The sequence below is a fragment of the Opisthocomus hoazin genome, chromosome 19 (assembly GCF_030867145.1).
Source record: "Opisthocomus hoazin isolate bOpiHoa1 chromosome 19, bOpiHoa1.hap1, whole genome shotgun sequence".
Classification (NCBI taxonomy): domain Eukaryota; kingdom Metazoa; phylum Chordata; class Aves; order Opisthocomiformes; family Opisthocomidae; genus Opisthocomus; species Opisthocomus hoazin.
In genome coordinates this window covers 15,155,654-15,168,909 of record NC_134432.1, presented here as the reverse complement: position 1 = coordinate 15,168,909, position 13,256 = coordinate 15,155,654, and the positions used below count along the sequence as shown (strand labels likewise).

The following is a 13,256-nucleotide window of genomic DNA, read 5'->3' as shown; positions in this document are numbered from 1 at the left end:
GCATCCGGAGCAGCCGACCGGAGGGATTTCCCCATGAGATGCTGGTCTGTGGCCGGGGGGCAGAGCTGGGCAGCCCAGGACCTTCTCGTTCAGAGGCTGTGAAAGCTTTTACTCGGCAGGAGAGTTTATTGGCGAGGAGATCGGGTGCGCTTGTGCTCTGCGTGGCAGCCTGGGAGAGGCAGGGGCTTGGGCAGCCCCAGCACTGGGCTCCCCCAAGCCCTCCTGAAGAGCCATCTGTCCCGGCCGAGCAGAGGGGCTCCCCGGGGCGGCATCGCTGTGGAGAATGGCAGCAGGCTCCCCGTCACTGCCTGCAGCTGCTCTCCACTGCCTTTCCAACACCTCAGCTGCCTTTTGCACGTCCTGGATCCAACCTGGCAGGTTAAACAGCCTGCTCATCCACCCGCAAATACATGCATGGAAAAGCTGGGGTGCCTTCCAGCGCGGGAGGCCTGTGTCAGGTGAGCGAGTCCTGCTCCCGGGCTGTCCTTAGCCAGGTTGCTCAGCTCTCGATGAGCTGGCAGTGTCCGGGTGGAAATACCGCTCACAGAAAACAGGAGCAAAGCTCTCATCCCCACGTACTGCGGGACCTCCGCCTGCCTGGGACGCTGCCCACCCCTGTCCTGGCCGAGGTCGCAGAGCAGGAGCCGAGGCTCCGCGCTTGTCCTGGTCCCCGCGTGGGGAGAGGCGTGTGTGTCTCCATGCCGAGGGCGAGTGTGTTTGAAGCCAGGGCTGCCCCGGTGAGCTCTGCAGCGCTGGCAGCCCCCGGGCTGTGGGTGCCAGCGAAAGCCCTGGGTCCCTCTGCCCAGTGCAAATGGGGTTGCTTTGCCTCTTTGCCCGTGATGGAGGCTGGCTGACCGGAGGAAAATAACCATTGGCAGAATTTGGGCAGTTGTGGTGCTGGAGGCAGAGGACGGGGGATGAGGTCAGGCAGGGACACCAGCCGTGGGGTGAGAAGTGGTCTTGGGGCTGGAAACCAGAGCTGCTGCCCAGGAACCTTTTAGGGATCTGGGTCTTGGGCCCGCGGTGACCGGTTGTTGTGTGTCTGTGCTGTCACAGGACTGTCGCTCAGCCCGTTAGGGGATGCCCTGGCTCTCGCCTGACCATCCTGGATGTGCCAAGCCCTGGGCAAGCACAGCTCGGTGGCAGATGGTGGGCCCCAGAGTGTGATTGTGCATCCATCTGCCCTCACAGCTCCTTCCTCGGGGCGAGGAGCAGACTGGGAGGGGAGGGAGCCGAGCACTCCGTGCCTTGTCATCTTGGGGCATTTTAATTAGGGAGGTGCAGACCTGGGGTGCGCTGGAGGGAGCCTGGCGTCAGCATGTCCTGCCACGGGCCCTGCAGTACCCTGTGTCCCGGGCTGGCACAGCACCTGCCAGCCCGAACGCTGGCCCGCGGGCACTGGCCCCCTGCCCCTCCGGGTGCCACTGTACCGGGAGGCACCCAGGCACGCAGCCAGCCCCGTCCCACACTTCACACGCACCGGCTGCTCTTCCGACCGATTCGGAGCATCCTTTCCTCTCCCGGGCACATTTTGAGCAGAGATCCTGACATGGGGAATCGCAGGGTCCCTGGCAGGACGCGTGCCGGGGGAATCTGCTCCGTGCCGGGGGGTGAGCCCCGAGCTGGGGGCTCTGACCAGCCCAGCAGCTCCCTGCAAGGCAGAGCTTCTCCCATGGATGTGCGACTGCTCTGATTTACTCTGCGCGTTTGCGGGGAAGCTTAGAGGGAGGTTTGGTGTGAATGAGCCGGCTTCCTCCTCTAGCCTGAAATTTGGGTCACGCAAGCCAACATAGCAGAGCTGTGAGAGATGGCGTAGTTCTTCCTCGCTTCGAGCCCAAGCAAGCTTTGATTTCCAAGGTGCAACTGTTGATGGCTCGGAGGGTCCATCTGAGCCGCCGTTTCGTTAGCGATCGGCACATGGAAAGAGGTGAGAGGGGTTTTTCCCCTCCCTGATCAGCTCCCACATTGCTAATGTTCCTCTCTGGCCCGCTGCTAATTTTGACGCTGCCCTAAATAGAAGCTGAGTGCATCTCATCTGCTTCGCTTAGCATCGGGGAAAATTGTTTCCCTTCATTTACTGCATCCAACTTGCGGCTTTAACCCTGTCAGCACAAATCTCTCCGCAGCCCAGACCTCCCTTGAAGGGCTTCGTGTGCCTCTGTCCTGGTGACGAGCTCTCTGCTGGGTCCGGCACCGCACGTGGCAGCCGAGGGAGGGCTCCCAGGCACCGCTGGAGCGAGGAGAGGGGCTTTGCTTCTCGAACAGCCAAGGAGATCCCCTTCTCCACTGAAAGGCCTGGCGCTCCGGGCCGGCTCTCCCTGTGCTCTCTGCATCGCCCTGGCGGGGTGTCCTGCTCCCCAGGAGGCACCCAGTGCCCCTTCCCAGGCTGGCCTTCCCCAGCCCCGTGCTGGAAAATAGCTCAGCGCAGGCAGACCCAGTAGGAGTTTTGGGTTGGTTTCTGTTATGGTATTTTTTCCAGCATCTGGTGGGACCAGCTCAGCACGCGGGGACCTTTCCTGAGCCTGGCAGATGCCCCTCTTATCGCTGTCTGATTTTAAATCCCATTCTGAGTGGCTCCTCGGGAAGGTCTGCTGTTCCTCCGGCACCGGCCGCTCCAGAGCACGACTCTGGGCTCGCTCTCCCGGCACGGGGCACGCAGCCCCTCTCGGCGCTGGAGCCAGACACAAGAAAGCGCTGCCGAAAGGCTGCCTTGAACCCGAACCCTCCCGCAGCGCGGCTTCAGTGCATCACTGTCTGCTCAAGGTGCTTCTGTAGGGCTCTCACACAAGAACCGTTTTCCTGAAAAACTGTAGTTTTGTGGCGTTTGCAGCTCGGTGACTGTTAGGAGCGGTGTGCGGAGGACACAGGAGCACCGAAAGGGAGCACTGGGGGGGCAAGGGGCAGTGGCCCGCAGGCTGACTTTGGCTGGTTAAAAAGGACGGCGGAGTGCTGGCGCGCTGGAGCTCGGCCGCAGCTGGGCACACAACACCGCCGCAGCCGGGGCGTCGCACGGTTCCCCCTCGTCCTTCGTGCTCCCGACCGCGGTCCCTCTGCGAGCCCACGCCTTCGCCAGCCCAAAGCTCCTCTTCCCTGCGGGGCTGTGCCGGGGGGAATGCTGTCCCCTTTCCTCCCCTCTTTCCCTTTCAGCCTCCGGTTTGTTCTGAGCGCTCCAGACGCTGTGCAGCAACGGAGGCTGCTCGGTGCGAGGCTCGCCTGCTCGCTGCTAGGAGCCCGGCTCTGGTGTGGGCTGCAGAAGTGTCCAGAGCCTCTGGGGTTGGCCATGGGGCGAGTGACCTGTTGGAGGGGCCACAGCTCCCCACAGACGTCCTGTCTGACGGAGCACAAGTCGCAGAGCAGCTCTGCACCCTGCTCAGGGGTCCCTGCGGGCAGGGGGACCTTTGTGATGCTCTGCCTGTGGCCTCCTCTAAGAGGACAGTGTTAGACTGTCCATGCTGAAGGGTGCAAGGGAAAAATGGTGAGGTTATTTCAGGGCCAGGAGGACAGAGGGACCACGTAGCAGTGACCACTGGCAGGCTCCAGGCTGTGGAGCTTGGCAAGCCACGGGCACAGCCAGGAGCCAGCCTTGGAACTCACCAGGAGAGGGCACGACGCGTTGCCGAGGCCAGGCCAGACGGAGCCATCGGACACGGGGAGCTTTTCGGGGCGTTCTGACTCTCTTCTTGTATTTCACTGTCTTTCCAGAAAATCAACCGGACCCCTTCGGATGAGGAATGCTTCTTTGACTTGTTGAGCAAGTTCCAGAGCAACCGGATGGATGATCAGCGCTGCCCGTTGGAAGAATGCCCATCAGAGGCTGCAGCGGCAGCTGCCACGCCGGTGCCTGCCCTGGAAGAGCGGATCTGTAAGCACCGACGCGTTTATAAGTCACTGTTACTCGGGGAGCGATGCTGCTCCCACAGGGGGGCCAGCTGTTGTGGCTTTACTGTGCATCTGGGCCTCGGCTCTCTGAATGTAGCAATCTCCATCATTATTTAAGGAAGAAAGAATCATTCTTATGTTAACGGTTGCTGAGGGAAAGGTTGGAGAGTGTGAACTAAGGCTTGGAGAGTAAACCAGCAAAAGAAATGCAGAATATACTTGTATTTGGTCGGTACGGATCTTTTCTGGCCTCCTGAACAGTGAGGTTGGCACGAGGACTTCTGCCTCTGCCAGCATCCCCGTGAGGAAGACCCCAGTCGATGGTCATTGCTGAGGGAGCCTTGCACGAGCCTGGAGAGCGGGGGCATGCCAAGGGCCGGGAGGCGTTCACCGCCAGGTTAAAGTAGTCCCAGTTTTTCTCATGGCGTTGCCATGGAGGAAAAACTTCTGGATTTTGTACGGTTCCTGGACGCTGTGGAGATAGGTGCTGTGTAAGAACGGAGAAGCCGGCAGGATGGATAAACAGCCGGAGGCTGCGGCAGGCAGACGGCTAGCTCAGCCGTAGGAAGAACAGGGATAAATCGAGGAAGCCGTCTGACAGATAGACGGGACAGGAAAGGCAGGTCGGGGCTGTGTTTGCACTTCGGTTTTGTGTCTTTTTTTATGACACAGCGTTGAGAGCCTTTGTTTAAACCAAGCTGGAGAGAAGCACTAAAACGTGCAGGTCACACTTGCACGCTTAAGCACCGTCACAAAGGGCTCCAAGCACTTTGTGTGAAGGGATGGGTTTGTTTATCGGCTTCCGAGTGAGAGGAGCAGACCCCTGACATCCCTCCGAGCGTGGCAAGACTGCTCGGAGAGGCAGGTGCCAGGAGCAGGGGCTGAAGCGGCAGCGAGACCAGAGCAGCGCGGAGAAGGTCAGGCGGCAGCAGGAGGGCAGGTTGGCCGCGAGGTGAGCGGGGTTTTGCTTCTAAAAATAAGGTGGAAATGAGCATCACTTTTTCGAGACACACATTTCTGATACAAACCTGTGTTTGGCTGTAACAGATGTGTAATTTAGGAGACCAAGTCTAAAATACGAAGCTTTATAAAGAATGTACACGTTCTGTTCAGCTCTCATTTGTCTCTGAGCCTCTTGGACGTGTTATTTTCAAGGTTTCATTGTGAGCCGAAGGGGAAGAGACTCGTCTTTGTGTCACTGCTGAGATTTTTATGCGTTCCTGCAGAGTCCCACGTCGTGTCGGGAGGCTCGAGGCACCCTCTCCTCAAGTGCTCTGTGCTCACTGCGACAGTAACACCAATCAGGCCGAGTTTCTTGCCGTTTTCTCTTGCTTGTCCCCGCCTCGAGCGCGGTGCCTGTTGTTCGGGAGCATTCCCTGCCCAGCAGCTGCCAGGAGCCAACAGGCTCTTGCCATGGAGCGCTGCCCAAGAGGCGTTTCCAGGGTTGGGGGCCGACCAGCTCGCTTTGCCGCAGTCCCGGCATTGCTCCTGTGCCGTGCTTGAGAATCCTCGCTTTGTCCCGAGCCCCTCGGTGGTGCCAGCCCGGAGCAGGTGTGCCGAGGCGGGGGCACTGCCTGTGCACGGCTGCGCTCCGGGCGTGTGGGGCCCGACGGCTCCTCCAGTGCTTCACCCCGGGCGTGTGGGGTGTCTGCATGGGATCCCCCCGAGGGTTTGCAGAGCAGGGACTACCTGTGGGGCTGGGCTGGGACCCCCTGCCGCCAGCTCGCGCCAGCCCTCCCCGGGCAGACGGAGCCCAGGCTCGCTCCGCTCCGCGTGATGACAACCAGACCCCACGAGTGTTTTCCTCTCGCGTGCTGTGACGCAGGTCCTGCGGCTCGTGACGGCCGCAGCGACTGCAGGGCTCCCTTCGGCAGTTGCCCCAAAAAGGCCGGGCTCTGAGGAGCCTGCGGAGGATGCGCTGCCAGGTGAGTGGCTTAGCCAGGCTGGGCTTTGCTGATTACCTGCTCTAATTATACCCAGCCCTCGGCGCCCGCTGCCGAGCCAGAGGAGCGCTCAGGAGCTCTGTGCCCACCTGCAGCTGCCGGTGCCTGCCGTGCCCTGTGCCCCGAGGTGCAAAGCCGAGTGGAAGTTGTGCTGGAAACAACAGCGATTGCTCGCAGGCAGCGGTGAATGTCGGGGCACTGGATCTTCTGGGCCGAGGTGGCATCTTTGGTGTCCTCCAGGAGCTGGCCGAAGCGCTGTAGATAGCAGGGAGCCCCTCCCGGGTGGTCCCGCAGTGGGAGATGTGTACGTGAGGTTCTGCTTACAAATATCTGCAGGGTGGGTGTCAGGAGGACGGGGCCAGACTCTTTTCAGTAGTGCCCAGCGACAGGACAAGGGGCAATGGGCACAAACTGAAGCAGAGGAAGCTCCAGCTGAACACGAGGAAGAACTTCTTCCCTCTGAGGGTGATGGAGCCCTGGCCCAGGCTGCCCAGGGAGGCTGTGGAGTCTCCTTCTCTGGAGATATTCAAGACCTGCCTGGACAAGGTCCTCTACAGCCTGCTCTGGGTGACCCTGCTTCGGCAGGGGGTTGGACTGGGTGACCCACAGAGGTCCCTTCCAACCCCTACCATTCTGTGATTCTGCTCGTCACCCTGCCAAGGCACCTGCTTCGCCCCTGCGCTGCCCGATGGGTTTGCGTGTGCACGGCAGGCTCGCTGCGGGAGGCGCGCTCTGGAGCGAGCCGTACTGTTACCACCGCCCAGTCCATGAATTGGATGCGTTCGGTTGAGTCTGGTGGCCCGGGAGCGTGCGGGAGGCGGCGTGCACAGCCCTCAGGGCAGCTGCGCTCCGGCTGGACAAGGAAACCACAGTTCTGCGGAACCAGAGCTTTTCTGCTGCCCACGGGGAGGGCAGGGCAGGGGGTCCCACTGCAGGTGCTGGCTGCTGGGCCGGGAGCTGCGCCGGCGGGCGCCTTGCCGCTGTCCCTGCTCACCCTTTGTGCCGGGCAGCTCCCGGGCTGCAGCCCAAGGCCTTTTTGGGAGGTGGGTACCGAGGGCTGCGCTACGGCACCGGCCTTTGGAAAGCGGAGCACGCGGTTGCGAGACGGGGCGGTGGGTTTTGTCGCTCTGGTGGGTTTTTGCTCACTTGCGTTGCCGGCCCTGGGATTGTTCCCGCTCCCCCACGCCGGGTGGAAGGAGATGCCGACGGCCGCACGTGAAGCCAGCATGCGACGCGGCTCAGCCCCGGGAGCCCTGTCCCTCGGGGGGCTGCGTGAGGCTCGGCTGCAGCCCAGTTTGGTGATGAGCAGGGCTCGGGCTTTCTGCAGGGCAGAGCTGCTGCTCGGGCACGAGCAGGCAGAGCTGTGACCCCGGCGCGTGCTCCTCTTCCCCACCCACAGCCCAGTCCTCCTTCATGGCGTCTCCGCAGACGGAGGAGTTCTTCGATCTCATCGCCAGCTCCCAGAGCAGACGGCTGGATGACCAGCGTGCCAACGTCGGCAACCTGCCGGGCCTCCGGATAACACACAACAACCTGGGGCACCTGCGTGTGGAGGGGGACGCCCAGGAGCCCGGCGACGAGTTCTTCAACATGCTGATGAAGTGCCAGGTACCGGCGGGGCTGCCGGGCAGGAGGGGGGACACTACTGGGGGGGACACTACCAGGGGGGACACTATTTTCTCCCCCAGAGGCAAGAATCGTTCCCAGATCCCACCGGCCCAGCCTGGAGGGGCTGTGGCCCGCAGCTGCCCGCCCGCAGCCCTGGGCACCCAGGCGGGTGCTTCTCTGTGGCTCCAGGGCCACTTTTCCACCCCATACTGGGGGCTGCGCTTTGTCACCGCTCCCCAAGCAGGAGGGTGGCTGGAGACCCCCCCTCCCGCCCGGTGCCTGCGGCCCCCGGGGCCGGGGCACTGCTCCTCCCAGAGCGGCACTGCTGGTCCCGCCGTCCTGGCCCCCGGACGGGGAGCGCGAGCACAGCAGTGCCGCGTCCCGACGCCTGCTCTCCTCCCCGCGCAGTCCTCCAGGATAGACGACCAGCGCTGCGCACCACCAGACTCCATCCCCCGCGGCCCCACCATGCCGGATGAAGACTTCTTCAGCCTCATCCAGCGCGTCCAGGCCAAGCGCATGGACGAGCAGCGGGTAGACTTGGCCTCAGCCCAGGAGGAGGCAGCGGAGGAGCAGCACAGGCCTGGTTCCAGCTAAGAACTGGGGTTTGGCCCTGGGGGGGGTTATTTTGGTTTCATTTTGTTTTTTAAAAAGAAAGAAAAAAAAAAAGTGTAGGTGGTTTCAAACCCGCGCGCTGCTGCGCTGTCACGGACTTCTCCCCGGAGCCGGCCCAGGGACGCGGGGAGCCGCAGAGGCAGTGCTACCCAACAGCACGCCAGACAGGGGACGGATTTTAAACAAGGGGGTTTTTTAGGACACACGGCCCCTGCAGCACCGGGTGCAGGACGAGGGAAGGCTTTGCCAGCCCCTTTGCTTATCGCCTACAAATCCAGGAACTCGTGCTGTCAGCCAAAGGAGGAGCCCAGAGCGGGTCGCGAACTCCAGCCTTGACATCTTTTATTTCCACAACTCTCTTAATTTAACGTGGGGAGGGAAGAGCACCTTTTCCATTCTGAAGTCCTCCTGCCTTGCCTGCATCACGAGGTGACCGAAGTGTCTCTGGATCATTCCCTGGAACATCTTGCTCGGCTTTGTTCTTTCTACAGGAGGAAATGAGCCCGTCCCTTCGAAACCTTGCCGCCGCCCCAGCTGCAGCCATGGTCCCACACACCCTCAGGTTTCTTTCAGGTGTGCTGAGGACCCTGCAGCGAGCCCCGGGACCCCCCCCTGCTGCAGCCCTGGGCACGGTGCCCCCCGGCAGAGCCCTGCCCACCCCGAGCTGCAGCGGGATCTGGTTGCCTCCGGAGAACAGCCGAGCAGCAAAGCCCAGGGCAACACCCGGGCTGGGCCGGCGCCTGCGAGGGGAGGAAGGAGCCTCCCTGCCCACCCATCCAGTGCAAGGCAAACTTGGGCAACTCACAGCTGCTGGTGCTGCCGAGCCACGAGTCTCACAGGCTTGTCCCGCGCGCAGGTGAACGTGCCCAAGGCAGAAGCCTGCGTTCAGCAACAACCCGCTTTGAGGAGCCAGCAAAGTCTTCTGGCCACAGCTTGTCAGGAGAGCAAGCAGAACCATCCTCTCCTCCCTTCTGCGCCCAGCAGCAGTCGGGATAACAGCCGTTCCCTCCCCTTGTTTCTCCCCAGAGCAGTGCGGAGCTGCTCCCCGTCCCTGCAGGCCCCGGCTGCTCTGGGGAAGGCTCTCCTGTCCTGCCCGAGCCGTCGCCGGGAAGCGGAGCCTCGTGAGAGCTCCAGACTGGGGCGCTGGCTGGGACGCCAGTTCCACCCCCCACCAAGTGCAAGAGTCTGCATTCACTCTCAGTCCTTCCCCTTTCGGACAGGCTGGAAAAGCAAGCCCAGAGAGGAGGGGGCCCGCTCTGCCTTCCGGAGGCGGAGGACCGTTTCTCTGCTTGGCCAGACAGGCTATCCCGGCCTTCAGAAGCTCCAGTGATGCGTTCTGCCAAAGCAGGCATGTTCCCACGGAGAACAAATCCGCACTTTCTATGTGACATGCATCAGACTGATGGAAACATTTCCAACCAGCAGTGAGATTTGTAGACCCGTGATGCTGCTCATGGGGCATCTACCCTGCCTGCGCTGGCCAGGGGGAGGGGTGGCTGCATTTTACCTGCTGCCGGGAGCACTCAACTGCCACGCTGCTGCCTGGACTGCCGGGCCACAGCGTGGCCACCTTCTGGGGCTGGCCAGTGCTCTGAGAAGGGACAGGAGGACCTGCCCAGCCACCTACGGACAGACCTAGCTTCCATCTGTAAAGAGGAGGGAAACATTGAAGAGGAAGATGACTTAGACCAGCTGCAGGCTCAGGCCCGTGCAGCTCTCAGCCACGTGGTGAACTGGAATCTGACCGTTAAGCTTTCAGAGGTGTTAATTATTTGCCATATACTTGAATGTATGAGCTTATTTATTTTTTACATGTGCATTTGCTAATGTCCTTTTAATGGGGAATTTCCAACCCACAGGTACTTTTTTTTCTAAAAATAATCTGCCAAAAGAATTAATATATTAGAAATGAATACAGCTCAAGGGGAAGGGAGGGGTTGTGCTTAATAAATATTTGTGTCTAAGCTTCAGTGACTACAATTCATTTCCATTATTTCTTGGCCAGCCTGCCTGCTTTGCCGACAGCAGAGCTGACGCTGGCCCTTTGGAACGAGGCTGGGGTGGGTGGTGGTCTCTTGTGGCGGACACCACGACGTGTAAGTGTTGAGAAAAGGGCATCTGCACCCACCCGCACAGCCCTTCACATTCAGGGGCGCTTAGGCGGCAGCCACCGTCCCCTGCTCTGCCTGCCCCAACCGCCCAGCGTCCATCCAACACAAAGCCTGGAGCGTTCTCTGCCCGGAGCGATGGCCCAAGCCCAGAAGCTGCCAGGACGACAGGGCAGCGCTGCCAGGCCAAGAAAAGAGCGGCTTTTCCCACCCTGAGCTCTCCTCTGGGGCTGTGGCCCAGCCTCTCCTCTCAGGCCCTGCCTGGGGGCTCCGGCTCAGCCCTGTCTCGGTGCATTCTCAGGGCCGAGCCCAAAAGCTGTGTCGTTTCCCCGGCAGCAGCTGCCAGTGGAAAAAGGCAGCGAGTGCTGGGCAAAGCCCAGGCACCAGCGTGAAGAGACTCACACAGCAGCGCTCGCTCGGGCCAGCGCAGCAGGCGTCAGCGGGCCATTAGACGTTGCTGAAAAGTGGGGCCGAGTGGATTTTGGATCCTGAGCCCTGTGAGGATAAAGCCAAGTCACAGCTGGTCTTCCCACGCCTGGCTCACTTGTGCTGGCCATCGCCAGTCCTGATCAAAGATTAATGAAGAGCCACCAGCTTGTTCTCATCAGGCACTCTCACATCTCTCGGTGCCTGGACACAGCAAGCTCTGTGCTGGACGTCTCTGTGTGTGACTCGGGGACAGAACCATGTCCCCAGGAACGCAAGGGACAGCAGCGCGGATTCCCAGGAACAGGTGAATTCTCTGTGAGTGAATGACGGGGTCTCACCTGCCGTCTCTCTCTGTCCTTAGCAGCTGGGGCGCAGAGCACACGCTCTCCAGTAAATGATGTCTCTCAGAGCACCTACGAAACAGAACGAGAGCCCCCGTGAGCAGGCGCTGAATCGCCAGAGCAGCTCGCAGCCTGCGCTGGTTGCGGCTCTGCCGTACCCCACAGCAGCAGGGAGCAGCGTGCCAGTGTCCCACACCCGCCCTTGCCTCTCCCACACTGCCAAGCCGCCCCGGGCCGGCAGAGCTTGGTCCCACGGAGGGAAGCGCGCGCCGACGCTGACGCCCGCCGGATACCCACGGGACTGTCGGGGCCAGGGCAGTGCTTTGGGCTGCGGAGCGCTGCTGCAGCAGCTGTGACGTGCGAGTTACCGCAGCGCAGGGTGCTGTCCCTGGTGCAGGGCTGGAGGTGAAAAGGACCTCTGAAAAAAACAGCAGAAACACCAGCTTCTGCTCTCCTCCTCAGCTGCATGCACGCCCGGAGAGGCACTTATGCGACAGGGCTGATGTCGGGCCTCTGGGGACATCTGCATCGCTCACCTGCCATGGGGCTGAGTCTCCGCACTCGGCTCACCGCTCCCCAGAGCCTCGTGCTGTTGCTGCTCCAGCCAGCTCTGCTCTTCCTCGGGCTGGAAAGGCTCTCAGCTGGCGGGAAGGGCCACGCCGGCCTGCAGCACCCAGGCGCTGTAAATTTGTCTGGAGCTTTTGGCAGCTCTCCGTAGCAACCTCCTCGGACCCCACCAGGCCAGCACACAGCTGGGGCTACGTTAACTCCTGCACGGCTTCGCAGCAAGGCAGGGCCCTCCCTGCACAGAGTACCCCAGCCCAGGGACACCACACAGACACCCGTGCAGGGCTCGGAGCAGAGGGCTGGCTAAGCCTCACCGGCCCTCTCTGCCTGTGTGACAGCAGGACCTGGAGGCCCAGAACCCACCTACGTTAGGCCCTGTGCAAGCAGCACAAATCAGCGGCAATTCGTTCTGCAGCCCCCAGCACCCCTCCTCCCTGCCTGCACTGTCGCTACGGGAAAAGGAAGGTACCTGCCCCATCGCCACTGTGAAAGGCTCCCGAGCGGCTCCTGGGTACAGCTGAGCCCTCGGCAGCACAGCCAAGTGCAGGGCAGCGGGAGGCACAGTCCTGCCCAGCGCACACCGGCAGCCAAAAGCAGCAGGGGGTTGTGTCAGGGAGCTCCAGCAAAGCCCTCTGTGCCCAGGCCCCCCCTCAGCCAGTCCCGTCATCGCTCGCTCCCCAGGGAGCCCTCGACCCCCTGTACCAAACACTGCTGCCCTCCTGCCGAGCACGGGCCAGAACACAGCAACCCCCCGCAGCGGGCAGAGGCGAGCCCGCAGCAGCCCGCACCGGCTGGAGTAACTCTGGAATTTGGCTACACGAGAAAAGTAGGATTTGCTCAAAGAGGCAGAAAACAAGAGGCAAAGTATTTGCCATTTTGGAGAAAAGCTCTTACAGGACAGGATTCAGGGACCGGATCCAGCCCTTCACAGCCACAGTAAGATGCTCCAAGGAATTGCAAAGGGCTTTATGTCTGCTGACCGTCCCGCGAATGCCGCTTTGCTCCCCCTTGAAATCGCCACTGTGCCACAAAGACTCACCGTGCCCAGCCGCACGTCCCGTCGCTCTCCTCTGCTGCACCAGGCCTCCAGGTCACTGCTGTCCCATCTCGACACCTCGCCAGCTCGGGAGCAAGGCTGCTTCGCTCCTTCCCGCTCCCTCGTCTCTGGCTAAAGCAAGGTCTGCCGGGCTCCTCTGAGACAAAGCGTGCTCACCTGTGTCTGCCTTCAAGAACAGACACGCTTCCCTGTGGCACAACATTTTTCAGAAATAAAACCCTTCAAAAGGGAGCACAAAATACCTTTTTTCCTGCAATCTGTTAGCAGTGAAACCTTTGGTATCATACACAAATTCCCTCACACGACTGCACCCCGGTCCCCTTCCAGCTGACAGCCCCCGGATGTTTCGTCCTGAGCAGTGGGGATTTCTGCACTGCTGCTCACTGCAGCCTCGACAATTGGTGCCGACGAGTCCCCAGGGGCTGCACTCCGCGCCCACCCTGCCCTCTGCAGACCCTGCCCAGGCAGCGCTGGGCAGCGAGCTCCCCGCACCCACGCCCCGAAGGTCTGCCCGCTCCCCGCGAGCCGCTGCCTCCCGTTGCGCCCGCGATGCTGGCCCGACCCTTCGGAGAAGCAGCAATCCCACGCCAGCCCCCACCCGCCAGCTGCAGGGCCCAGCACGCTGCCCTGCCTCCAGAGCACCCTGGGCCAGAGCACGCTGGGCTGAGGAAACACTAAAATCCAGCAACTACCAGCACCAATGCATTTT

At 61.5% G+C, this 13,256-nt stretch overlaps 1 protein-coding gene across 5 annotated transcripts in view; it reads left to right on the top strand.

Annotated features, from left to right (window-relative positions):
• GPSM1 (G protein signaling modulator 1) overlaps positions 1-10,015 on the top strand; it is an 83,622-nt gene extending 73,607 nt beyond the window's left edge. For all 5 annotated transcript variants that reach the window (XM_075439382.1, XM_075439380.1, XM_075439381.1 and 2 more), the window contains 3 exons: positions 3,703-3,862; positions 7,222-7,430; positions 7,839-10,015. In XM_075439382.1, coding sequence (XP_075295497.1) covers positions 3,703-3,862; positions 7,222-7,430; positions 7,839-8,027 — 558 coding nt within the window. In that variant the 3' untranslated portion in view covers positions 8,028-10,015. The remainder of the gene's footprint in view (positions 1-3,702; positions 3,863-7,221; positions 7,431-7,838) is intronic.
• The last annotated feature ends 3,241 nt before the right edge of the window (positions 10,016-13,256 follow it).